Source organism: Platichthys flesus, chromosome 17 (genome assembly GCF_949316205.1).
Source record: "Platichthys flesus chromosome 17, fPlaFle2.1, whole genome shotgun sequence".
Taxonomy (NCBI): domain Eukaryota; kingdom Metazoa; phylum Chordata; class Actinopteri; order Pleuronectiformes; family Pleuronectidae; genus Platichthys; species Platichthys flesus.
The window spans coordinates 8790488-8817503 of NC_084961.1; the positions used below are offsets into that span (position 1 = coordinate 8790488).

The window sequence follows — 27016 nt, forward strand, 5'->3', positions numbered from 1 at the left end:
TTTGAGTGCCATGTTTTCCTGGTTGAATCCCAGTACTAAATTTATCCATACGATGAAATATTGTCTAAAAAGTTTAGCTTTGATTCAAGCAGCATGAAATCAACCTACAGAATCAAAAACTGAAACAAGCTGCAGTTTATGTGATGGACTCAAAAGAGTAAATGATCATGAACCCGCTATATTCCCTGTGCAGTGTCGTCTCCCGGGCCACAGGAGCAGGTCGTCCAGCCTCAGCCTGACGGTGGAGAGCGCCCTGGAGAGCTTCGACTTCCTCAACACGTCCGACTTCGATGACGAGGACACGGGCGACGATAACGCCGTCCTCAGCCCCCCCCCGCTGTTCGATGCCGATGGAGAGAGGATCGGGTGAGTGGGACACAAAGAGAGACGCAAACGATATCACAAAATCAATGTGAGGGCTGAAGTTGGACATCTGAGCTTTCGATGCTTGGTTTCAGGTCAACAAATGCACTGCTCGTAGAAATACAGCTCTTCTCTAAAACAGAAATATAATGTTCTTTTATTTTAGCGCTTTGATTAGACAGACTCTTAAATCATTGCCATGCGTTATTTAAAAAGGATTTAAAATAAAAAGCATTGGAGGAGCAACGCAGACAATGCAAACTTTTTTATTTAGTAATATAGTTTCATAAAGACTTGTTCATCTAAATAAGCTGTAGATAGTGTCTCTACTGTGACTTTTTCATCATGTCAATTGTCACCTAGTTCTGTGCTGCTGCCCCCGGTGGTGACTCTGTGTATCTACCTCTCAGGGGCCAGCATCCAGAAGCCAGAGGACACCTGAGCGAGGCCCTGACAGAAGACACCGGGGTGGGAAACAGCGTGGCGGGAAGCCCCCTGCCCCTGACGACAGGGAACGAGAACCTGGACGTGGCCATCGTCATCCACCTGCAGTACTGTAACCACCTCATACAGGTAGAGCTGCTTCCCACTGCTGGCAATCAAATCTTTCATTTTGGCAACAGTAAACCATACGCAGCGTAAAACCACACATTTGTTCACCGTGCCCTTTTTTGATTTTTCATCTATCCACAGTTGTTGACCAACGGGCCGGGTGGGTGGCAGCGGCGCAGTCTGCTCATCAAACTGTCCGCACAGACTCAGCTGTTAGAAGAACTAGCGGAGATCAGTGTGGACAGACTGGGAGCCATCACATCTGCCGCTGATGGTACGTGACAACCAGTGACAACCAGTGTGGTTCACTGGAAGACACACACAGGATATTATGTGGTAGCAGCGTTTTGCAGCCTCTGACCTTGTGTTCTGCCGTCCCCCCTCAGTCCTCCCGGGCCTCGCCGAGCGCCCCGAGCTGATGACGCTGTGGTCGGAGTGCAGCGGGTCTGCGGGACTGTTCCACACCACACTGGACCGAGTGTTCAAACACATGAACGAGCGCTACACGGCAGCGCTGCAGGAGAGACACCCACACAGCGCTGACACAGGTCGGTTATTCAGTTAGTCAGTTACCATTTTTAAATATGCTCCTGGGGGGAAATGAGATCTCTGCAGTCGCTAAGAATAGATAAAAGATGAAACACTCTCAGTATTTTCTGATTTTCTTTTCTTCTCCTCTGCAGTGATTGGTGTCGTAGTGGGCGAGATGGTTGACAGGAGCGACCTGGTGACGTCACACGACCCCCCCGCCTCTGCTCTGGCCCAGGACGTCCTGACCGTGTTTCAGTTCCACAGCTACATCTCACAACACGAGGTCCAGGACATGGAGACGCACCTGCTGCACCTGGCCAGAGAAGGTGTGCCAAAGTTCTCCTTGCTTCTGTCTCAAGATGGCTTATGTTTTACATTGACAGCTAAATGAGGGTCGATTTTTTCTCTCTCTGTGATTAGTTACAGGGAGAGAAAGTGATTGAGGAAGTGTTGAGGTTCTGTGTTGCCTTTTGAGACACAAATGATGAGACAGTAAAATAAATCTGAATTTGAAAGGAAGTTGTAAAATACATGCAGATACAGCTCCTCGTCGGATTTCATCAAAGAATTAACATTTTCAGAAAATGGGTTGTGTGCAAATGAACGGCACAACTAAAAAAGATCTTACCCTTCATTTACAGCTAAAATAAACACACATAAATTCAAGCTTCTGACTCACTTCTGCTTGTTGCTCTACAAGTCACGTTCATAGTCTCTAACACGTGTGTCTCTCCCTCTCAGAGTTGTTTGCCGAGGCCCTCTGCAGCGGGGACTATTCTCGGTGTCTAGCGGAGCTGGAGCTGGTGCCCGTGTCGACCCTTTGGCCTAAAGCCAGCACCCTGAGGGCCCTGGCCTCCCTGCTCACCGCAGACGACCCTCAGGTCAACGAGGTTGCAGCCGACTACCTCTCCTCAGGAGCGTCACACGGCCACTTCAGGAGCAGGGTGAGTGGGGCTAAAGAGAGAGGCCGCATGTTCACCGCTGTCACCGGTCACTGAGTCATGACTGATGCTGCATGTCAGGTCTGAATATGTGTGTGTGTTTACAGGCTGTGGAGTGCTACACCCAGGCTCTGTCAGAGGCCGGAGGTCAGAGCCAGAGGGCGGCTTGTTCAGCTCTCAGCCGCCTGCAGGTCAGTGGCCTCTCGTTGTTCACAGTGGCAATGGCGAGGATGCCTGTGTTTACCCAGACCCTCATGTGCTGTATGTATTTGATGAGCACTAACTTCAGAGAGCTTGTGGTTTTGCCTGCAGGCTGTGGAGAGCATCAGGGCGGTGGTGGCACTGTGCGATGCAGCCGACGAGGAGCTTCGCCACGTCGCCATAGAAACACTCCTCACATTTGGTAAGTTCAAGAAATTATGGCAGACAAAATATTCAGTTTTGTCTGTTGATATGGTTCTAGAAATCTGTGTTATTCCAGAAATCTGGCATTTACAGTGATAAAATCTGCTTTCTAGAGATTCAAATTGTAAAAGATGATGATTGTGATCGAAAGATTCAATATTTAGTCCTAATTAAAGAACACAAGAATATGACTGTAGTCTGTGAGGTTGTGAGTGTTTTGTACACTGTTGATAGACAACGTTGTGTTTGTTCCAGGTGAGGAGGGGCGGCTGGCGTACGAGCAGCTCGACACCGTGCCGGGGGAAATTCTCCGACTGGGCACGCGGCGAGGGAACGCTGTCACCACGGCCTTCTGAGCCACAGCTCCACCGAGGAGACGAGAGATCGAGCCTCAGCTCTGAGGATACCACTGCCCCCCCCCCCCCAGCACCTCACAGGGCTGTTCATTTACTGATCAGTTTATTGATCTCCACCCGCCACATCTACCACTGTTCTTGCTGATACTGCCTCTTACAAGGAACTAACACCAAACAAACTGTCTTAACCACCAGGACGCACAACCTATACCCCTCCTGCACACACACACACACACACACAATCGTTGTCCCATCACCTTTACTCCTGCACACCCCCTCACTCACCCCCCCCCCCCCTGCGTTCTGAGCCAGGAACACTGGTCACGTGGATTTTTCACTTGAGCACAGCTTTGACGGGACACGAAGCCACTGAACGCTGCAGGAACACTGTGGAAACTGGAAGCGGTGAATCGACACACAACCCACACGCCGCCAACACGTACAACACACGTATTACTCCCCCCCCCCCCCGCGCGCGCTGATTAACTCTCGTTTTGGCTGTTGCAGCGTCGGTCGTGTCAAGCAATATTCTAACTATGACCTTTGTATAATCACTGTTTTATCACACGTTTAAGTTGGTGGCTTTTGCATCACAGATGTTCCTCTGCGCTTTCGGACGACTAGCACTGTTGTAATGCATGTAAATAGGGCATATTTTACACGGCCGGTGTACTATATATATATGGTTGTAATTCAAAGTGTATTTTTAGGTTCTGTTTTCTAGTACGTTCCATTTTTGAGTTTCAGGGATTCTCGTGTGTTTTGTGGCGGCGAGGACCGTTACCGAGTGGTGTGTGGCTTCGGAGAGAAAGTGAGGTGAAGCGGTGAAAGGGCGTCGAGCAGATTTAAAAACCTCAAGTCGTGTTTATCAGCGGAGACAACAAAAAAAAAAAGGATGAAGCTCAGATCTAAACTGCTGAGGGAGTGAACCTGGAGTTTTTCTCAAACCTGCAGTCTAACAAGTGCAATTTTTCTGTACATAGCTGACTTGTTGAAAGTCGGCCTTTTGACCATTTGAGCCTTGATGTGGTCGAGCAGGAACTCTCTCTCTTTTTGTAAATTTTTTTTTTTCCTAGCAGGTATGGAGCCACTCGAGGGCAATAAATTCAGTTTGCGGAGCATGAGAACGCACTTTCTCAGTAACTGTACGGAGGGGATGGATGGATGGCTGGATGCTTGGTTGGATGGGTGTTGTTTCATTTCTCGGTAACTGCACCTTCATCTGGCGTGTGAGCGAAACAAGCGAGATGAGAAGTGAGGCTTTTTCTATGAGAAGCTGCAGGATCAAGTGTTTGGTGCGTCTCGTTCTTCTGTAACTGACCCGAGTTCAGCTATTCTCATTGTAACCGAACTACTGAGTCCAGCGAGGCGATGAAACTCACTTCTGTTCTCACCTCTTATTTATTATTTACCCCTCGGATTTCTAATAGGCTTTGGAAGTTTTTGTAACCGTGCAGGTGAATTTGTTATGTATATATTTATGTTGGACTTTTGGATCAGGTCTAGGACAGTAGGTTTAAAAAGGCCTCTGTGTTATTCATGCTTAACTTAAATTGGAGTTTATTTTGAAAGAATTATATTATATGGATTATTATTTTGGAGAAGATTAAGAATTGCTAATGGCCTAATAGCGTTATAGATTTGTTTTTCCCTAAAAGGTCCCGGACGTAACGGGACATTATATATAGGAAATGTTACTTTCTGACTTAGACTTACTGTAACCAAAGGAAGATTTAATTTTTAAATTGTCCTTTAAGAAACGCTCATAATTCATCTTGGAGAATGTATTTTCAATACGACATTGGCATTTTGGCCACAAAGCTCAGACTCAAACTTTAGAAGCACAACTTTAAAAAATACGACAAACCCATAACATATGAATTTAACTACATTTTGGATCTAACTGCACAGTCCAGAAGCCATACTGATTTAAAACATGTAATATTTCTATGAAATGTATTTTTTTTTGTTTTATAATCTTAAATGTGTGAAGTTGTAACTAAAAGCTGAAACTTTTTTTTCTATACAACCTTTTACAAAACATGTTTTAAGTCCAGTTACAGTATTTTGGTCGAGTACCTAATTCAGCGTCTACTTTTTTTTCTCTTTTTACATACTTGCAGGTGACCAGTGTTATAAAGTTTTACTGTTCAATTCCTAATCACCACAAATACAAGTTGGCAAAAATGTGCATGTTTAATTATCAGTATAACTTAGTACACTTGCTAAAATTGATCCATCTCTGTAGCTTCTGTACTCCTCCATATAGTTGCATCCTCTTCATTGTGGTCATCAGCATTTACTCTGCTCATCTAAAGTTGCAATAAATTTTATTTTTGCATAATTGAAATAACAATTGTGGATTCCTTAAATCTTAATGACCTTTCCCAATGTCATCCTCTTAACGTGCCAGTTGGATGGTTGCCTAAAAGTTTAGACAGCACCTGATCCTGTCAGAATAAGTCAAGAATGACTTTTATTTCGCTTTAAGGAACACTGGAAATTCGTTTTTACTAGTGCAATACTTAAGGCAGATTTGGGGGTCTGTATACTGGAGGTGCTGGTTACACAATCACCTCTGCACCATGTAATCACACAAATAGTAGAGTTTCTTTGTTTAAAAAGTGTTTATTTTACACAAGCTTTATGTACACAGCTGTACCGTAACATTGCACATTTTTTACGGAGTAAACCAAAACACTTATAGCCATGCTTCAAGTAAGCCACATCTACCAGTGAGTGTAGCACAACTGTTCTTAAATAAATCTTTTCACAGTAGACATCAGTAAGAAAAGCACAGGCATTACTGTTTCATTGCAGTATACAGGTTGCTGACGTTCAACAGGGCAAACCGTTTACACACCAGGAGACGAAGGAAAACAAGGTATTGGGTATGCTACAGAATAGTGAGGATCCCCTTTGTTGTAAGGATTGAAACGGTCATGTTTGAGGTATTGATTTTTACATTAACCTAAATTAACTGAAACAGTATAGCCTGTGCTTTACTACTGACATGTCATCACGTCTTCCATTAAAAACAAAAAAAGTTGTATAATGGTTTAGTTTAACACTTCTTGGCCACGAATTTTACAAGTTTAAAAAAAACTCAAATTGTAAAATATTAGTTTTAAAACGATGCATTTCTAGAACAATGCGGTCTGAACATAAATTACACTGAAAAGCAAACATCTTCAAATTAATGTCGCTCGGGCCAAAATCGGCTGCTGTATTAAGACAAAGTTCAAGAGCACAAGGTGAGTCTGTTAATCCTGCTCCACTGACGTCTCTTCTTCCTCGTCATCTGAATATTCATCCTCAGTCTTGTCGGCAGCGTTACTGTCGTCATCATCCACATCAAGAGCAATGTCCTTCAATTCCTCCAGATTATCGGGGCACTTTCCCGTCAACCTCTAAAAATACAAGATATACATTCAGTTTACAGTAATTGCAATGACATCCATATAGTGGTTCATGTTTACTGATACAAATATTAACCCCTGTATATCAGAACATGTACACATCTTGAGTTAATAATCTAAAAAAATAAATAAAACTATATGTACTAAAACTTGAATTCAGAGCCGGCCATCAAAAACATTTTTTAAAATGTGTACAAAAGTCACAGGTTTTAGTGTGGGTAACAAACAAGCAGTGCTGTTTGCCTACCTCGATCATATCAGCCATGTACTGGACGTGTTGTGCCAGCTCCTGCAGCTCTTCGTTCTCACTCTTCAGTTGAGTTATCTGTTCATCTCTGGTCTCGATGTCTTTGTGCAACTGGTTTAAGAAAACAAAAAGAAACTCATTAGATGTGATGACACAATGGGCAATGGGGCTTAAATATAATGCATCTTAAACTATGGCACTGTAAGCTCTGACTAAAACATTAGGCTGTTGGTAAAAGGGTACTGGGATCAACTTTAAATCTTCAATCCTTTATGAATCAGTGTGTATGAATTGAGTTTATTTGAACAGAATCAGCACCTTCAGTACAAAGCCTGTTAAAGTTGAACAGATTTAAAAAGTTTAGGTGCAGAGTTACTTCAACATTCAGTGCCAGCTGGATATCAGCCAACCGAGGTCGACCCAGCAGGAGCGTGGGAACAGCTCGACCAACAGCTAAACATTAGCCGCCCCTTAGTGATTAACTCACCTTCTCGTTCTCCTGTAGAACATTGAACAAGGCCTTCCGTCGCTCATCGGCTATCTCTTTCCAGTAGGTGGAGGGAGGAGTTTCTATAACAGTGGAGATTTAAGGTCAAGATAAACAAATTTTAGCTTACAACCATTTGGTGATAAGTTGGATATGGATTATGAAACTTACCTTTGACCATAAGTTCATAGGCTTCAGTGGACATGCCATCAGTCAAACACTGAGTTTCCTCTGTTTGTGTGGATTTGACTTCTGCCTTCACCCTCTTTGGACCTCGGGTTTGTTCTGCGCGCCAGTGTTTCCTTTTGGGAATGATCTTTCCTGCCTAAAGAGAACAAAAGTAATTTTATAAAAACAGAAGGCGGCTCTAGATCATTTGTTCAACCGAGTTAACAAAGTATACCAACTGTAATAATTAATGAAAACATGGACAATAGACATTTACATCCAATGAGTTTAAGTGACAAGCCAATAAATACCTGAGCTGACCGCCCAAGATCTTTGTTAACAGCTGAGGGCTGAAGGACCTGCAAGGATTGTCTGGGAGGTCCCATTGCCTTTTGGGAGGGTGGGAAAAAACTCTGGAAGAAAAAAGACAATCAATGACCGATTAGTTTTACCCCAAATGACCTCAACTCAAGACTGCATCTCATGGGAAACAAGCACAATCAGCGTTCTCATTTTCAGAGCCTCCGTTAATTAGGGTTTTACATTACTTTGAATTATTTACTCAGTTACGCAGTCACTATGGGAGGTGGTATAAGTGAAGCAACTAGACAACACTGCTGCCATGTGAAACAGACCAACAGGTGTGGGAACAGGGGCAGGGCCTGAAGTCTCAACAACCCCCGTGGGAAAGTTTCTCCTCAGGGAGCCTTACAGGGTAGCCAATAATCAGATAGTTAATGTTTGAGCACTCCTTCACAGCTATAGTGTTTCAGGCCTGTAAAGGGTGATCTGTTGATGAGTTTCAGCTGAGACAATGACTGAAACTATTCAACATTCAATTACATAGAAATTAAAATACCTAGGGGTTTTCTAAATTAAAACCAAGTGTCCTCATTATCAATTAGAGCCTATGCATCGTCTTAAATTTACATTTAAATATTTATATTCTGTTCATAAAGATTATTTTGAATATAGCGTTCATTCAGGAGCAAATCATAGTCTTTAAACTTAAAAAGTAACATTTATCGATATTGACCAAATGGTTCTTGATATATAATACAAAGCCCTCTAGTCAAGTATCCTGTGACTCAGTACCACACAGAGAATGGTCTCAGATTACCACTCATGCGACACTGAGCCGGTCAGTGTGGTACAAAAGGTAATTTTCCAATCCAAGTCCTTTGACTTGGCAGGATATGCTCAGGTGACACCAACAACAATGACTCCATTTCAAGGTTAATATTACCTGACATGACAAAGTTCCAGTACGAAACCAGGTGAACCTAATGTAGCTCAGTCATTAATTTCGTCATATGGACATTTGCAAGTACTTGCAGGGGTCACCTACTGATACTGAGAGCTACTGGTTATTAATCACATACTATGATAACATTCAATTTGTTGATTACAGTCTTAAACGTTAGCATTAGCACCCTTTGAAGGGAGTATTTCACTTACCGTTATGTTCTCGTTTGACTTCTGCAGGGTTGGTCTTAGTTTTCCACTCATATTTGCTATCAAAACACCTGAGGAAGCAAATATAAACGACGTTAGAGCAAACAACGGAATAAATAAAAAAGCGTGCCTAATTATATTGTGTGCGTGTTTGTTGTATTAAATTCGTTGACGTGTAAAGAGGTCGCCATGTTTGTAGGAAATAAGTGAACCGAGTCACAAACTGTTACAAATATGCTGGTTCCAGGGAAGTGAGGCTACAGCTAACACGGCTTCAGCTAACTGCGTTGGCTATGAAACGGGCAGCACGTGGTGATATCTGTCAAACGCGGTTTTAATAACGTATAAAAACGATAAACCGACTTACCGCCGATCCAGAGCTATTCACTTCCTGTACGAGCTGATTCTCTTGTGTCTGGCTCCCGCGCTGGCAGCTTAAATAACGCCCATCCGGCCACGTGACGCAGCACGAGGACGTTTTTTTTCACGCTGTTGTTTTGTTTTTTTCACCCTCGTGCGATCACATGTCAACACACGTCACATCTTTGTAGTCGCGGCCATTTTGGGGAGGCTGCGGAGCGACGAGCTTGTAGCCCACTTGTCAGCTGCTGCCAGAAAACACACACACACACACACACAAAGAGAAGAAGCGATCAGCAAAACACAACGTTGGAAGAAGAAGCAGTGAGCTATGGGGCCGCCGGGAGACAGGACGCGCCACTCGTCGACTGAGAGAACGGAGGACTTCAGCCTGGCGGTCGATTTATCTTGACATGGCATGCGGCAGGGCGAGTCGGGGGTTGTGACGACGGAAGAAAAGGGAGAGAAAGACAACACGCGCAGCGAACGCCACCAAGCTCCAGACACGGAACGATCAAGCTAGCGTCTCTTTAGCCTCTCAAGCGTCGTGAGTGCGTGTGTGGTTTGCTTCTCGGTTCCCTGGTTGGATTATTTTGGGGTGTCGGTGAAGTTGTCGACGACGCACGGCTCAGGAAATGTTGGCACCTAGCTAAAAAAAAAAAAAAAAGACGAGAGAGAAAATGTCGAGCACAAGCGAAATCAGCTAGTCCGTCGAGCCCCCGCAGGTCTCCAGACTCTCACAGCTCTGGCAGCCACGTTGAAGCCAACGAGAAGATGTAAACGCGTGGAAAGATGACCGCACGCTAGCTTAGCCTCCACCGCCACACATACACGCACAGGCCTCGATCCAGCCCGTCCGTCGGAAGATAAGATGTAGTTATATCGTCGGTTCACTACTAGTTAGTGTCAGAAGTGAGCGCCGAGGTCGGCCTGCTAGCTCGCCTAAGCTAGTGTGCTAAAAATACGCCCACGCCATGACTACTAGCGGCGGCAGCACCGCGGGGCCGTGGGCCGAATGAGTGGCAGTCAAAGTCAAAGGAAATGTCAAGTTACCTTCGCAGTAGTCTTCGATGTTACCCGGTGCCAGCGTCTCCTGGCATCTGCATTTACCTGCCATGTTCGTCCGTGTCCCCGATCCGCCTGTAACACGCACATAGCGACGTCTCCGCAGAGAAACGCACACAACGACAGCCATGGATGAGAGACTTTGAAATGACCCAAACAATAGAATATTTGTCTGCTCGCTAGTCTCTGTAGTCGTCAAAGTCACTAGCAGAGGTACACACTGTCACTATGGGTTTTTATAGTAGCAGCCGTTTCTGTTGATTTCATTTGTTTTTCTCCAGAAGAAGAGTTAGTCAAATTTTAAGTTGCTGTTTCGTTTAAATCCCTTGTCGGTGGCAGGTTGAAAACAAAGCTCACGCGGCTTAAAATCATGTCTTAAAACATGGATTTCTGATCAAGTAATTAGGAGATGTAGTCTTTAGCTTGAGGATCATTCCCCTCCTCAACACTGCCCTAACACACACACAAAAATAAAAAAATGACTTAGTCTCGTTTCTGATTTGTTAACCTTTTTCAGTTAGTAGTTACTGGGTATTTCAGAGATCAAACCTAAGAGTTGTTTGATGGGTTGTTTCTGCAAAGGGTAGCGAACTCCATCCTTTATCCAACGTATAGATATAAAAAGTAGAGAGTGTAGCCAAAATATTCTGTGCAAGACGAGCATCGCCATCAAAATCTCACCATGGGGGACCCAACTTCACGAAGAAGTCAAACAAGAAATCGACTTCGAGCTCAACTTCGGAAGAAAAGGGAATCGTTGGCTGATCAGTTTGACTTCAAGATTTATATAGCCTTCGTTTTCAAGGAAAAGGTTTGTTGGCAAAGTGGAAGCCTAAAGTAATTCCTGAACTAACCTCAGACTTGCTCATGATGCATTTAAATGTCTGTTTCGAACTTGGTTCAATGCTTGTGTTGTTTGTTTTGCTGTCACAGAAGAAGAAGTCTGCCCTCTTTGAGGTAGCTGAAGTTGTGCCAGTGATGACCAACAACTATGAGGAAAACATCCTACGAGGTGTGCGGGATTCCAACTACTCTCTCGAGAGTTCGATAGAACTCTTGCAAAAAGATGTTGTGCAACTACACGCACCCCGATACCAGTCAATGCGAAGGGTAAGACTGAACCATCTCAGGGTGGGGTACCTGGACGTTAAATTGAGTCGTGTTATAACACTGTATGTCTTTACCATGTCATTACAGGATGTGATAGGATGCACACAGGAGATGGACTTCATCCTTTGGCCACGCAACGACATTGAGAAGATTGTCTGTCTGCTGTTTTCCAGATGGAAAGGGGCCGATGACGAACCCTTTAGGCCTGTTCAGGTCAGAACTTGGCATTTTTGGTCAGATTACCCAGATGTCTGAAGTTTGTTGTGATTTAATTATTATGTAGCAGTTGTTCTCAAGAAGTTGAATGTTATTGAATTAAGGCGTCGCAGTGAGGGCAATACATATTTCTCTTCCTATACTGGTGGAGACATTTATCAAGTTCCATCAGACTTTTCTGTCAGCAAACTGTCCCAAAACAATCTGACTGTTTTTTTATATTTAAACCTTCATGCACAAAACGGTTGAGCAGGGATAACAAAATAATAGCACAGCTGACATGGTGGTCATCTTGATACATATTTTGAAAAAACACTCATACAAGTTAGCTATTGAGGTGCAGTACCATTAATCTACTTATTCTTGGACTGAAAACCTTGTTCCGTCTGTTTGAATGACTTGGGTGCTGACATTCAGAAAATGTACACATTCAGCAAAAATTACAAATTAATTAATTTGATATCTGGTCAACCATCCTTCATCGGAACTTAACGGTATTTTCTTCTTGTCGCACGTTTTCGTCGTCCGACTTACAGGCCAAGTTTGAATTTCATCATGGAGACTATGAGAAGCAGTGCTTGCACGCTCTGGGGCGGAAAGACAAGGCTGGAATGGTCATGAACAACCCAACTCAGTCTGTATTTCTCTTCATGGATCGACAGCACTTACAGGTGAGTGAGTCAATTGAAAAGCTGAATCCTGGGACATCTTTCAAACTCACTTGACCACAAACATTCTCTGTCGACCTCTGTTGCAGACTGCTAAAACCAAGGCCACAGTGTTCAAGCTTTGCAGCCTCTGCCTGTACTTGCCCCAGGACCAGCTGACCTGCTGGGGTGTGGGAGACATCGAGGATCACCTCCGCCCATACATGCCTGATTAAGGCTTCCAGCTCCACCCAGCCACATAGGGAAAAGCCCCCCCCCCCCCCCTTCCTCCTGCCTAAGCCTTCAGAAGCAAATTGATGTACTCATCTCCACCCGTTTCCTTTTAAAAGATTTGAACTTGTGCTTGGATCTCTCCTTTTTTCCCCTTTTTTGTTACCTACTCGTTCTCCCCTCCCTGGCCTGAGGCTGATTCAGTTCCCCTCCTTGTTTTTCTCCCTCATGTCCCAACATTTCCCCTCTTCTCTCTGCCATCATTTTTGTTGGTTGCCCCATTTTTTTTGTTTTCGTTTTGGTTTGGTTTTTCCTCCCTCTTTATTCCCTTCCTACTCACTCATCCATTCTTGTTTATTTGAACCTGCACGAACATTGATTTTGAGTGGTTGGTTGTTCGCTTGGAGCCGCACTGTCAACAGCACCGGTCATTGAAGGAACTCTTTATGTTGCATCAGAACAGGAAAAAAACAATACCCAGGTCTTCACGGTGGTTCTCAGACGGACGTGTTTTATATCCTTGTTGTCATAAGAAAGGATTGTTAAAGCTTGTTTGTAATGTCATTGGGGTTTCTAGAACAACTTTACACAATCTTTTGACCAAGGACAGGTGTGAACAGGTGTTAAATCACCTGTATACACAAAGATAACAAGATGAACAATATTTGTCAAATCATATGGTGTAGGAATTGCTTCTTATAAACTGCCTTAGTTCTTTTTTTCCGCTGGACTTTAAAAAGATGTTTTGGTGTCATTTGCTTTTCTCTGAAACACGCTAGGCAGGCCTTTGCTAAAATCTCAAGTTACTTGATAGGCATTGTACACAAAGGTGAGACATGAAGGTCATTGTCATCGTTCAAGCTGGCCGTTCATGCACTATTCAAGCTACTGAAATCTGATACTTAACATTTTGTTTTATTGGGGATGTGGGTTGGTGAGAAACTGAGATGTGGTGTAAGATTTAATGTTTAACATACCTAACAAAAGTTGCTGAACGCTAACGGATCTTAGTTTAATTTGACCTAGTAAAATTAAGATGTTTCCTGCCATGCACATTTAAATTGGGTTTTGCAGGCTTGCTTGTCAAAGAATAAGTACATAGCACGTATCATTTTGCTCATTGTTGATTCAGTGTGTTCAGTTCAAAGGTTATAAGGCGTGCAACTTCTGTTTGTTTTTTTCTGTTGATGATTCTCAAATCAATACTGCTGAGCATATCCCAATACAGTGCAAATTCTGAAAGCATAACCCTGGTTCACTTCTTTTATTGCATGTGCATGAATCAAGAATACAGTAAGAACGTCAGAATTGACCACAATACTAAAGGTTCCTCTGTAACTGTTGATAACAGATGTGCAACAGTTGTAATCAGCTGTGGTTGGTAATAGGGAGTTAACACAACTTTTATACACAGTGACTTTTTCAAACTATTTACAGGCAAACAGTTCACTCTGAGTCCCATGTTTTGACAGTACATATGTTATTGTAATTATTACAAATGGCTCAGACTGGGGCCTGTTTAGCTGCTGCCAAGGTGCTTGGTGTGTCTTCCTTGTGCAATGGGTTTCCCAGTGGCCTTGTTGATGAGGTCTACAGTGGCAAACGCCAGCGTCCGTCCTTGCTTAAGAACCTGAGCAGTAATGACGACGTCCTCTCCTATCTTGGCACCATTCATATATCTGTAAGACAGTGACAGCCGTGGTTAATTAAGTTAATCTTCAACAACCTGAATGGGTCAAGAAGGTAAAGGTTGACAATGGGAACATTAACGCCTGGTGGTAAATTCAACATCCCATGTTTAATGACAAGCCAAGACCACACATATCTTCAGGTTAATGGGGTCAGGGAAAACATGGAAGATAAGAAAACGAAGCACAAAACTGTAGATACAATCAGGACGTATCATAAGCTTTAATTCCTGGGCTTTCAGGGGAGTGTTTAGGAATGATAATTAGTACTATTAATACGCTGTGCATGATGGGTATTTCATGTGTAGATTATAGAATTTTTTAGAATCAATACATTCAGTTTTTCAAATACTTTTTAGGCCAATCAAAATAAAAAGTACAATATAGATAGAATATATTCCTAAAAGTTTGAAGAAGGCTTCCAAATGCAGATAAACCTTTTTCACACAGTTGATTTCATTTACAGGATGAATAACTTAACATTTAACTGAAAACTTTAGTATAACAACATAAGTTAAAACCGTTAAAAATAGTTGTGGGGTAAACTTAGAATTTCTAAGAACCAATAAGTTAATAACAGCATCTTCCATGGATGCATTTATTATCACCTAAGAGTTTCCATGTATTAGGCATGTGTGACAGACTATGTCAGGCTTCATAATACATTCAATTAAGAACTGTACCATCAATCCATGGCGCTCATGACACAGTGTATGTTAACCCACTGGTGATACCGTGGTTTAAAGGGATTTATCCTGGCTTCTATCGCTGTACTCACGTTATGTTCATGTCCACGCTGACCCCCGGTGATCCCCTCTCACTGTTCATGATCGCCACGGTGGAGATGACATCGACCAGGGTGGCTGTCAGCCCGCCGTGCAGCGTCCCTCCCCGGTTGGTGTGCTCCTCCTCCACCCGCATCTCGCACACCATCTTACCAGGGCTGGCGGACAGTATATCCACCTGAGGAAAACACACGTGAAGCGAAGTGTGTGAGAGACAGAGCGAGAGACTGGAAGAACAGGTTGGGTTCATATGCTCACATCTGAAAGAAAGACATTAAAACGGTGGAGAACTACCCCAGAATGTGCGTCGCTACCTTGCTCAACACTTTGTCGAAACCCGGAGTGTCCACCATTGCTCTCATTAATTGTCTTATCGAGTTTAAAGACAGGGAAACCATATTGAACTCCTGGTAGATTCAGCCAATGTCAAACTTCTGTTTACTTCCAACCGGAAACGGTAGCGTTCCTTAAACCGTCCGGGGGAAACATGAGTTCCTTCTTGTTTGGACCAGTTGAAGCTAATGTGTTAGCTAGGGTGAATTTAAAATAAACTGTGCAGCAACAACAGCGATGTGTAGAAATATTTGTTAGTAAATATTCACGTCGCGTAGAGTTATAGTTATTTGCTAGGTTCTAGTTTTTGTTTGCTTTAGCTAGCTATTTAGCAGCGTGACCCGGACTCTTTTCGCTGGTGCACCTGACAGAACTTGCAGACGAAACAAGCAGCATGAAATTTACATTGACTTTTCCTCTGTGATTAAAACTGGTGGCGACGCAACATGGCGTCTGCATCTGACTCGGACAAACCGTCCGTTTCTAACGTGGAGGAAAGCAGGAGTCGTCTCTGCGAGGAATTTGCCGCCATAACGGGAACTGAGAGCAACGCAGCGCAGTCCTACCTGTCTATGAATGGCTGGGAGATGGAGGTACAGTGGTTAGCTTAGCTGCACCATCACCAGAGAACTTTAGCCTATAGCCTGTGAGGACTGATCATTTCATCGAGGCTACTTATTCTCATCTCCTCCCTCAGAAAGCGCTGAACTCGTTCTTTGAGGCGGACATGGAGCGAATATTCGAGGATGAAGATTTTCCAGAGAGAGACTACTGTCCTGACACCAAGAGGAAGAAGGTAGAAAAAAAACCTGCAGAACCATGGTAAACCCACTCATTCTGACATTTCTATATCTGCAAACCTAGCTCCACCATCTTTAGCACACAATTACCTCCGTGGATGTCTCTTTAAATATACATATGTGTAGGAATTATCAATAAAAAAGTAATTCTATAGTTTGATTTGTTCAATAATAACTTTGATTCTGTTGCTGAACTTGTCTGGCAAATGTTGGAAAACAAAAATGACCAACGACTTAACTGGCTTTTTTATTATTATTAAGTTTATCGGAAAAAAGGAAGAACAACGTGACAGTTATATTCCCTATTTTGGTTTTGATTTATATTCTGTCTTCTTTTCTATCTGTCTTTGTAATACTTTCTGTCTTTTGTTAACATTTATTTAACTGTAAATCAGCATCTGCCCACATGTGAAAAGCCCAGTCTGCTCTTTTGTAGATTAAAACCTGTTGTCGGACACTCTGTGGAACTAACACTCTCTGAAAAATCTCCAGCATAGATTTGACAAAGGACAGCCCAGCCTCCTCACGCAAACCGTCCGAGGAAGATAACGGTAAACTGTCGGTGATCTCCTGGAACGTGGACGGACTTGACACAGACAACCTTGGGGAGCGCGCCAGAGGCCTGTGTTCCTTCTTAGCCTTGTGAGCCTGTGTTTCTTCACTCTTACACTTAATTGGCATCAACTGATATTCAAATTGTTTGAAGGTGTGGCAGTTAAGCGTTCTTATGTAAACCGTGTTTATATCAAAGGTCAGCTGCAGAGCCGTAGCCCTGGAGATGCAATGTATTACTCAGCGATGCATAATCGAGGCAGATAGGTAAAGTGAATCTTCTTTTCATGCAGATACACTCCTGATGTGGTTCTCCTACAGGAGCTCATTCCTCCCTACGTCCAGTACTTGAAGAAACGGGCCGTCAGCTACTTGATCATTGAAGGTACATTATTTTCAAAGATGTAGGAACTTGCTCTTTTTACCAGATGATCGCTGTTGGGTACTTGGTTTGAAATGAAACAACAGGATCATGTCTCAGATGAGTAGTGAAGGATTCTATTTAAGTTTCTACATACCCATCATCAACAACACATCTTTATACTGCGGTAAAAAACATGAGACAACCTGCAGATAAATCTTGATCATTTAAGCTGCCCTTTCTCTTCCCTTGTGCTGACTAGGTGGTGAAGAAGGTTACTTTACTGGTATGATGCTGAAGAGGTCACGAGTCAAACTGGTGGAGAGCGAGACAGTAACTTACCCCACCACGCAGATGATGAGGAATCTGTTTTTAGCTCAAGTACGTGCTCAATCGTCCAAACACTACAAATAATTAAATCTTGTTTACCTCAAATTAAAACATATTTTCCCTTGAAAATCAGGTGGATTTCAAAGGCCAGAAGCTGTGTCTGATGACGTCTCACTTTGAGAGCTGTAAGGCCCACTCAGCGGAGCGGATGAAGCAGCTGCAGGTGGTGATGCAGAGGATGAGGGAGGCGCCCGACGATGTCACCGTCCTGTTTGGAGGGGACACAAACCTGAGGGACACAGAGGTAAGTCATCTGTCTCTCCAGTCACATGCAATCGCCTTTATTTCCTTCTTTAATAATCCTTGTCCTCGGCTTCATCTCAGGTGGCCAAGGTGGGCCTGCCCTCCAGTGTGTGTGATGTGTGGGAGCGACTGGGCAAGCAGGAGCACTGCCGCTACACGTGGGACACCAAAGCCAACAACAACAAGGCTGCTCCCTATGTCAGCCGATGCCGCTTCGACCGGGTTTACTTCCGCCCAGCAACAAAGGATGGAGTCCCACGTCTTGCCCCCGACCACATGGCCCTGGTGGGCCTGGAGAAGCTGGACTGCGGACGCTTCATTAGTGATCACTGGGGAATCTACTGCAGCTTCTCAGCTGGGTAGAAAATTACACAAATTGCTAAAACATGCAATGTCCAGTTTGTTTTGTTCAAAGTGCAAAGCATTGCCTCTGGATTTAAAATGCACAATCAGTTTCTCCTTTAATTTTCTCACCTCTCGTTGCCTTCTTATTTTAACGCTTGATTTGTTTTATCTTCTGAACTTAAAATGGACAACTAAATGCAGAAAGTACCAATAAATTGTAAATAAAAGTCTGCAGTGATTTGAGATCAACTTTTTTATTCAGCATGACATTGACAGCCTTTGCCCTCGACGGTGCGCTCCAACCACAAGGTCAGCTAGAAGGCTACCTCCAGTAAGACTAATGCCCCATCTTTCCATGTCAAAGAAAGGAAATCCACCCGTTTATCCAAATCCACGACAAAATGAAGTGTTGTGGAGCGTTTGTTCACATCACACGATCTTATTCAACAGTTGCAGCTAGCCCATTAATGTCCAGGTTTCCATTCACTTTAGGGCCTTGATAGGTTCGTCCTGAAAATGATTATTCACGTGAGATTTTTGTTGTTGTTATAACTCGTTAAATAGTTTGTATTTTAAAATAAAGTTAGTAGCAGCAAGAAGCTTCAGTCACATTTTAGGAAGGAATTTGACTGATGTCTACAACTATTTGACAGTTTTTTTTGCTGGAAAAGTGCCATTTTTAAAAAGGCCAAACTACAAAATAAATCAAAAACAAAGATAAGCCTGACCTTGATAAATTGAACCTTTGTACCTCTTCATCCACCAATTTTCTTATGTAACAGGAAATATCGGATTTGAAAAAAGAACCATTTCTGTCTGTACTGCTATGACTGGGGGGGGACGAATAAACAAAGAGTCAGGAAAGATGTCAGTATAAATGAGAAACTGTGAATATCAAGCTTTTTACCCAATTTGGAACCTACAGCAAATTATTATCACTGACCTAAACAGAAGTGAAACAAAACCCTAATAACAAAACTAATTTATTTTTAATTCAATGGAAACTAGTTAATCAGAGTTATAAATATCCTGCTAACAGGAAAGATAAATATCAGAATCACAGAGACACTCTCCTCATTTTTCAGAGAAACCTAACACCAACAGGATCCTTAAAATCAGACAGTGTTGTCATCTCATACCTTTCAAGAGTTCTCCTGGGGTCGACGTCTGGGAGCAGTGCAGGAACGGCAACCTGTGGCCTCATGTCAGGAGGCACAGTTTCAGTGGAGGCTTCAGGACTAGAGGCCTGGGGCTGAGCGAGTGCAGCAGGGGGCATGAGTGAGGGCTCATGGGACGCTGTCTGCAGCTCAGTCCTTGACTCTGCAAGGCCGTTCAAATCCTCGGTGACCTCTACAGACAAGGCAGCCAGAGTTCTTGGGGCGTCCAAGAGAGGCTCGTCTGTCCGGTGTTGGGCAGTGAGCTGCGTCTCACCAGAGTCTGAGACGCTGCTGCTGAGCTCCAGCTCAGGTTGGTCCTCGTTGACCGCTGATGACGTTGCAGAGATCATCTGCTTGTTGATGCGCTTCCTCTGCTTTCTGCGCTTTTTGGCTGTGCTGCTAAAACAAATAAACAAAGAGTCAGGAAGGATGTCAGTATAAATGAGAAACTGTGAATATCAAGCTTTTCACCCAATTTGTGAGCCTCACAACTTTTCACATTGACTGTGCTCAGTTTCTACTCAGAGGTTACTGCTGATTTCACAAAATCTACTATATTCAACTTCTCTTGTACATTTTACAATATTAAACTCATTATACAAATCATTATGTATATTGTTGAATTGATTTACTCTGAGTTGAGGGCGTGCAATCGCGGGCGTGAGGAAGAAGCATGAAGACATTTAGTGACATTTCAAATCTCTCAGATCAAACTGTCATTAATCAAAATTTCAGCTAAAGTAATTTAAATGTTTGAATTCTGTAGCCAATTCTTCTGGTTTTAACCGGAGATCACGTCTGACAACAGGTTAAGTTTCCATGGAACACGACCAGTTACCACATGGTAATTGTTTGTCATTGTTTTGTGATTCCAATGTAGAAATATGAGCAAATCAACAATGTACAGAAAGTAGGTAGCAGCTTCAGGTCTTCTGTATGCAGTGCATTTGTACAATCCTCACAGAATCAGAATCAGAATGGAAGGTAAGAAAAAGGTAGAATGGTAAGATCTGCGTCGAAGCCTCGGACAGTTCGTCTCACCTTGGAGAACTTTGGCCTCTTGCTGCGGTCGATGGTGTTCGAGGTGCCCTCTCCCTCTGCGTACTGATCCTTAAGATCTGTGGAGACACACCCACACAAAAAAACAAAACAACAAACAAAAAGGGAAATACAGGTTTAAAATTAATTCACAGGAAAATACAGTGGAGTCAGACTTCCGGTTATGGAAGCTTAGGAAGCAGACGCATGGTGCCGTGCTCCGCTTACTAGCTTACTGACATTGGCCTTCTGCCGACTTTTCACCAAGTCAGCTCAACGATAACCGTGCTCTAATAAGTGGAAACACTGAAAACGAGACCATGCCACCGAAAAAGAACGACGGAAACAAAGATGAGAAGAACAAGCAAGTGCCGTCAATGAGTGCTAGCAGCGGCGGCGGGCTAGCTGACCAGCCTCCACAGAACGCGCCTCAGTGGTTCATCTCTGAAATGGAGAAAGGAATAAATAGGATCGAGTCCATGATTGAGGGACGTTTAAACAGGCTTTCTGAAACAATGGAAAAGATCGTCAATGACAACGAAGCTATTGGACACCGAGTAAAGAGCATCGAGGGGAAGCAATGTGAGTTTGAAGACGCGCTAGCCGCCATGCAGTGTGAGTTGGATGACTACAAAAAAACTACGGACGGTGAACTGAGTGACCTGAGGGAACAACTGGATGACCAAGAGAACCGAGCCCGTAGGAAGAACCTGAGGCTGGTCGGCTTTCCAGAAGGAGTGGAGGGGAAGGACACGGTAGCATTTATACGAGAATGGCTACCCAAGATGCTTGACTTAGAAGGGGAAATTTTTGAAGTGGAGCGTGCTCACAGGTCTCTGCTACAACGCCCAACAGACGGCGCCAGACCCCGCGCCATTGTGATCCGGCTGCTCCGCTTCTCTGACACGGTCAAGATCACCGAGGCAGCCCGAAACAAACGTTCGCTACAATATGGCAACTCGGCCATAATGATATTCAGAGATATGTCAACAGCCCTGTACAAGAAGAGGAAAGCCTTTGCACCTCTGAAAAAGAAACTCAAAGAAAAGAACATCACCTTCAGGCTGCTGCATCCAACCACTTTCATAATGGATCTGGAGGGGGGACGGCGCACCTTCACAACGCCACAGGCTGCTGAAAATTATCTGAAGAGATACCACCCAGATGTGCTGCCATAAATCTAACTTACTACAAGGTAAACTGGATTACGCATCTTGACCCTGTTCCGTGATCTACAAAGACTTATATCAGCGGCAGATGGACAGGACTGACTTCCGGTGGCCGAAGAAACTTATTTCCCCAGCTGGTGCAATTTTACCGCCCAACAGTGCTTGAATGACACGGACCTGTTTGGCCAGAGGATTTTTGTTCTTGCTCCGACGCGGTGTCGGTGTTCTCTGGAGAAACTGCATGTCTGCCGTTGGCATCGTTTTGGACTTGTAACCTGGCTGTCACTCTCCTTCTGGACACTGTTCAAACTTGTTCATCTTTATCGCGGACCCCAGAGGTGAGTAGGTTACTAGGGGGGTGCATTTGTGTTTTAAACTATGTTTGAAGCACAAATGCAGACATGGTCTTACTTGTGTATATTGACGTTGTTTTGGGTAATTGTTATTACATACATTGTTCCCTCACCTTAAATAGGCTAGTTGTAGTTTTCTGGTGTGAACTTGGCTTAATGGCTAATAGATTACTTGATTTTTAAGGAGGTTAGGCACCATTCAATGACGCAGCAATATAGGTTTCAGCTGCGTTAAGAAAGCGTCAGGAAGATTAGGGGTTCAGCACTTCCTCAGTTGGGGAGGGAGTGGGGCAAGAGGGGTGTTTTCTTGTTTTTTGTTTTTTTTTGTTGTTTTTTTTCTGTTTAGTCTATTTTTGTTTTTTTTTTCCTTCTACATTCTTACTCTGTACACAAGACATAGAAATGTATCCATTAGATAAAACAATAGCCTGGATTTATTGCCTGTTTCTGGACATTACGTCACCTCATAGGAGAAATAGATATCTAGGGGGGGAAAATGACAGCGGTAGCTTTTAAGTTTTTGACATGGAATACTAATGGCATCAATGATTTGTCAAAACGCAGAAAGGTACTTAACTTTCTTAAGAATCATAAAATAGATATAGCTCTTCTACAGGAGACTCATCTAACCGATGCTGAGCATGCTAGACTAACACGCCAATGGCAAGGGCCGACCTTCTACTCCTCCTTCACATCCCAATCCCGAGGTGTCGCCACGCTGATAGGTAAAAATGTCCCTCTACAAGTAGATAATGTTGAAAAAGACAAACAGGGCAGATACTTGATACTTAAAGGCTCCCTATCAGGTGAACCCATCACGTTAGTTAATATATATGGCCCAAATTACGACTGTCCTCAATTTTTCCAAAGTTTATTTTTCACACTAACTTGTCATGCTAGTGAACTTTTCATAGGTGGTGATATGAATTTAGTCCTGGATCCATCCAAAGATCGATCATCCTCTAACCCCAAAACTCTGTCTCAAGCAGCGAAAACTCTCAAAAAAGAAATGGCTGATTTCAAACTTGTAGATGTCTGGAGAGATAAACACAAGTCAATACGTGAGTATTCCTTCTACTCACATGCTCATAAAAGCTACTCTAGAATTGATATTTTTCTTACTCATGCTGACAGATTTCACCTTATATCCTCATGTGAATATCTAGCTATGACTCACTCGGACCATGCTCCTCTCATGCTCCAGATGGCCCAAAAGAACTCTACTAGTAATTTTAGAATTTGGCGATTCCCCACACACCTACTTAACGATGTAGATTATGTTAAACTTATTAGTGATAGAATGGACAGTTTTATTAGCATTAATAAAGGGACTGCCTCGCCAACAGCTGTTTGGGAATCCTTAAAAGCTTATGTGAGAGGTGAGACTATAAGCTATACATCATGGAAAAAAAAACAATACATGCTGAAAACCAAAACAGTTGAATCAGAGATTAGGAATCTTGAAAGGGAACACTCTCAGACTCATAGTGATACGACTTTAGATCTTTTAAACATCAAGAGGACTGAATATAATCTGCTAACCACTAGGGTGATCGAGAATGCTATGGCTAGAACGAAACAACAATATTACGAACATGGCGATAAAAGTGGTAAATTATTAGCCTGGCAGATCCGAAAAGAAGAAAACTCTAGATGCATCCCCTCAGTCAAGACCAGGGATGGTGCCACAATAGTCCATGATCCCAAATGTATTAATGACATTTTTAAGGACTTCTATGTTGACTTGTATTCCTCTCAGGGGGTCGATACTCATAAACTGATTGGCTTCTTAGAGGGGCTGGACGCTCCGGGGTTGGGGATGGGGACACGGGAGAGCCTAGAGGCAGATATTACTAAACAGGAGGTTTTGAATGCAATTGGTAAACTTTCGGCAGGAAAATCTCCAGGGCCAGATGGGTTCTCTATGGACTTCTATAAAGCATTTGCATCTAATTTAATAACACCGCTAATGGATATGTTCAAACACTCACTTGAAATACATCAACTACCTAAAACTCTAGAACAGGCTCTGATTATTGTCCTGCTGAAACCTGGTAAGGACCCAAAACTCTGTGGTTCCTATAGGCCCATAGCTCTTCTCTCATCAGAATATAAGGTATTCACCAAGGTCATAGCTACCAGGCTGGAGAAAGTGATACCCGACCTCATATATAAAGATCAGACTGGCTTCATTCAGAATCGCTTTTCCTCTGACAACATTCGTAGGTTCCTCAATGTAATTTGCTGCGCCAAAAACATCAACACGCCGGCCGTTGCTCTTTCATTAGATGCTGAAAAGGCATTTGATCGTTTAGAATGGCCCTATCTCTTTGCAGTTTTAGAAAAAATGAATTTTGGTCCAAATTTGATACAAATGATAAAAATACTCTATCTTAATCCATCAGCAATGATTCGAACAAATGCTGACATCTCATCACTTTTTACCCTGTCACGCGGCACTCGCCAGGGCTGCCCCCTGTCCCCTCTCCTCTTCTCATTGGCAGTCGAGCCCCTCGCAGTTGCTATTAGAACGCATCCTGTAATAGAAGGTGTTATGGTCGAAGACAAAAAGCACGTAATTTCGCTTTATGCCGACGACATTATGCTGTATTTGACTAATTTGGAGACGTCGCTACCTGCCCTCTGCACCCTGTTAGAGGAATATAGCTGCATATCGGGGTACAGGATAAACAAACAGAAAAGTGTGATGATGCCTCTTAACCCAGCTGCTCAGGGATTATCAAGAGGAGACATTTCCTTTCATTGGGACCCCTGTAAAATTTGCTACCTTGGTCTGCAAATATCCAACCAGCTACATCAGATTTACTCTCTCAACTATGAATCCCTGTTTAAAAAAGTTGAAGCAGACCTAGACAGATGGAGGTCTCTTCCCATATCCCTAATTGGAAGAATAAATTGTATTAAAATGAATATTTTACCCAAATTTCTTTACTTGTTTCAAGCACTGCCAACACCAATTCCGAAATTTTTCTTTAAAAACCTGGACAGACTGATATCTAGATTTCTGTGGAATGGTAAAACTCCCAGAGTCAAGCTCAAAACACTCTGTCGGCCCCCTGAACAGGGAGGGCTAAATTTACCAGATTTTCGGCTATACTATTTAGCTGCTCAATCCCGAGCTATCTGGACTTGGATTAAAGATTTAGAACACCCTCCAGCTTGGAAACAGATTGAACAGTCTCATACAGCGGAAGCTTTGTGTAGCATTCCATTTATTAACTCTTATCACAAGCAAAAACCTGTATCCTCAAATCCAATGATAAAATTTACATCACAAATCTGGGATGAAATTAGAGCAAAGTCCCATAGTGTTCGCACACTGTATGGCTCTACTCCATTTCATTTTAACCCAGCCTTACCTGGGGCTTTGAGAGATGGTATTACTAGAGAGTGGTATAGCAGAGGTATATGCACCTTTGGACACTTATATGAGCACAATAATTTGAGATCCTTTGAGCAACTGAAGCTCTCTTTTGGGCTCCCCTCTGCTCATTTTTATAAATACTTACAAGTCCGGGATTTCATTAGGGTACAGCAAGGTGGGAAACTTACCCCCTTAGAGGACTCTGAGATAGACAGTATGATGCGAGACAAGCATAACTCTAAAGGCTTTTTATCCTATGCTTACAACAGACTAATGAGCCTGTCAGAAAATACAGCTTTGAAGGTAAAACTTAAGTGGGAAACAGACATTGATTATGCCTTTGAGGACTCTGAATGGAAGAAGATTTGTAGTAGCTCTCAATCATTCTCCTATAACAGCCGACACAAATTATTACAGTTTAATCTTATACACAGGGTTTACTTGACTCCTCATCGTCTCCATAAGATAAGTAGTAACTACTCTGAATTCTGCCCTAGGTGTAAGACTGAAATAGGATCCCTTCTTCACATGTTCTGGACGTGTGATTGTTTGGAGCAGTACTGGAGCTCTATCTTTGACATTGTTAAAAGAATTGTAGGGGTGGAAATCCCGGCCAATCCACGGCTGACACTATTGGGGGACCTGTTGATTTTACCAATTAATATGAGAGTCAACACTCGTTTTATCAGATTAGCCCTGATTGCAGCTAATAAATGCATAGCTATCAACTGGAAAAGTGAGGACCCCCCTGGTGTTTCCTTGTGGCTTAAAGAGCTCTCATCATATTTACCATCAGAAAAGATTTTATGTGGTCTCAGGGGGAGGCCATCAGTTTTTGATAAGTGTTGGGGAGGATTTGTGGCATTCCTACACAGTGGAGCTGCTCCTGGGCGTGACACGGGTGGTCAATATTGAGATAGGACTGGATACACTGAATGGGACTGTTGTTATGTTGTTACATTGTGTGTGATCTGGATTTTGTTATGGTTTATTTTTGTTTATTTATTTAATGTATTTTTTTTTTTTAAATTTATTTATTTTTTAATTTATTTTATCTTTTTTTGTTTTGATTTGTCAGTATTATCTTCGCTGATGTTGTTGTTATTTTATTTTATTTGTTATTTATTTTTTTTATTTTTTTATTTATTTTTTGTTGCTGTGGTTATTGCTGTTGTCCTTTTTCGTTCCACTCTGGCCCATGGGGTGGGGGTGGGGGGGGGGGGGGCAGGGATTTGATGCCCTGTATCACTGTTGTTTGTTTGAAAAATTGAAATAAATAAATTGTTCAAAAAAAAAAATACAGTGGAGTCAAACGGCTGTGAAAGTGGCATGCTGCATTACAAGATGAAATATTATAGCTCAGCTAGCAGATGGGAGGGAGTGAGGGGGCTCCCATGTCTGCTGTTGGTTACTATAGCATCTCTGCAGTCTATAGGGACAGGAGGTCTACAGCCTGGCTTCCTGAGTCACTATAGCTGTGCCGATGTGATTCTAAGCCTTAAAGAGGATTTAGACTGCAGGACTGACCTGGCTGTCTCTTGGCCCTGGAATACACTACACGCTGAAGGTTTCTCTGAAAAAAAATGAACAGAACCACAATGACTTCAAACCTGAACCAGACAGATTATATAGTGTTAAACAGATTTCTTTGATCTTTATCTTGGACAGAGCAGAGAATTTAGGAGCATAAATGGGTTTTATCAAACAGTGCTAGATACATTTTAGCATAAACAGAGGAATCAGTCAGTCACAGAGGAATATTCTAATGACTGGGGACACACTGAGGAATTCATTAAAGATCAATAGTTATCAATTCTTCCTCGATTATTTAATATTCATTAAAAATATATTTAATGAATATATA

At 42.9% G+C, this 27016-nt stretch overlaps 5 protein-coding genes across 7 annotated transcripts in view; 3 read left to right on the forward strand and 2 right to left on the reverse strand.

The window, feature by feature from the left end:
• The window catches only part of ripor2 (RHO family interacting cell polarization regulator 2), a 66068-nt gene extending 60564 nt beyond the window's left edge, over positions 1-5504 (forward strand). For all 3 annotated transcript variants that reach the window (XM_062410216.1, XM_062410215.1, XM_062410217.1), the window contains exons 14-22: positions 194-366; positions 774-936; positions 1057-1189; positions 1302-1463; positions 1599-1772; positions 2188-2390; positions 2495-2578; positions 2700-2790; positions 3048-5504. In XM_062410216.1, the coding sequence (XP_062266200.1) occupies positions 194-366; positions 774-936; positions 1057-1189; positions 1302-1463; positions 1599-1772; positions 2188-2390; positions 2495-2578; positions 2700-2790; positions 3048-3148 (1284 nt within the window). In that variant the 3' untranslated portion in view covers positions 3149-5504. The remainder of the gene's footprint in view (positions 1-193; positions 367-773; positions 937-1056; positions 1190-1301; positions 1464-1598; positions 1773-2187; positions 2391-2494; positions 2579-2699; positions 2791-3047) is intronic.
• Positions 5505-5756: 252 nt separating this feature from the next.
• Positions 5757-9458, reverse strand: gmnn (geminin DNA replication inhibitor). Its single transcript, XM_062410393.1, has 7 exons — positions 9292-9458; positions 8928-8995; positions 7781-7882; positions 7473-7626; positions 7302-7384; positions 6815-6925; positions 5757-6558 (listed from the first exon to the last, which is right to left on the reverse strand). Exons 2-7 carry the CDS (start codon positions 8976-8978, stop codon positions 6412-6414), a joined length of 648 nt encoding a protein of 215 aa, XP_062266377.1. The 5' UTR covers positions 8979-8995; positions 9292-9458; the 3' UTR covers positions 5757-6411.
• Positions 9459-9491: 33 nt separating this feature from the next.
• Positions 9492-13801, forward strand: c17h6orf62 (chromosome 17 C6orf62 homolog). The gene is made up of 5 exons (XM_062410392.1): positions 9492-11160; positions 11283-11459; positions 11547-11672; positions 12212-12346; positions 12433-13801. The coding sequence occupies exons 1-5, from the start codon at positions 11032-11034 to the stop codon at positions 12556-12558; spliced, it is 693 nt and encodes a 230-aa protein (XP_062266376.1). The 5' UTR covers positions 9492-11031; the 3' UTR covers positions 12559-13801.
• Position 13802: 1 nt separating this feature from the next.
• On the reverse strand, positions 13803-15500 carry acot13 (acyl-CoA thioesterase 13). The gene is made up of 3 exons (XM_062410394.1): positions 15341-15500; positions 15020-15204; positions 13803-14232 (listed from the first exon to the last, which is right to left on the reverse strand). The coding sequence occupies exons 1-3, from the start codon at positions 15422-15424 to the stop codon at positions 14073-14075; spliced, it is 429 nt and encodes a 142-aa protein (XP_062266378.1). The 5' UTR covers positions 15425-15500; the 3' UTR covers positions 13803-14072.
• A 201-nt stretch (positions 15501-15701) lies between these two features.
• tdp2b (tyrosyl-DNA phosphodiesterase 2b) lies at positions 15702-18293 on the forward strand. Its single transcript, XM_062410391.1, has 7 exons — positions 15702-15952; positions 16057-16181; positions 16652-16801; positions 17005-17096; positions 17335-17453; positions 17536-17706; positions 17787-18293. The coding sequence occupies exons 1-7, from the start codon at positions 15806-15808 to the stop codon at positions 18066-18068; spliced, it is 1086 nt and encodes a 361-aa protein (XP_062266375.1). The 5' UTR covers positions 15702-15805; the 3' UTR covers positions 18069-18293.
• Positions 18294-27016: the final 8723 nt, after the last annotated feature.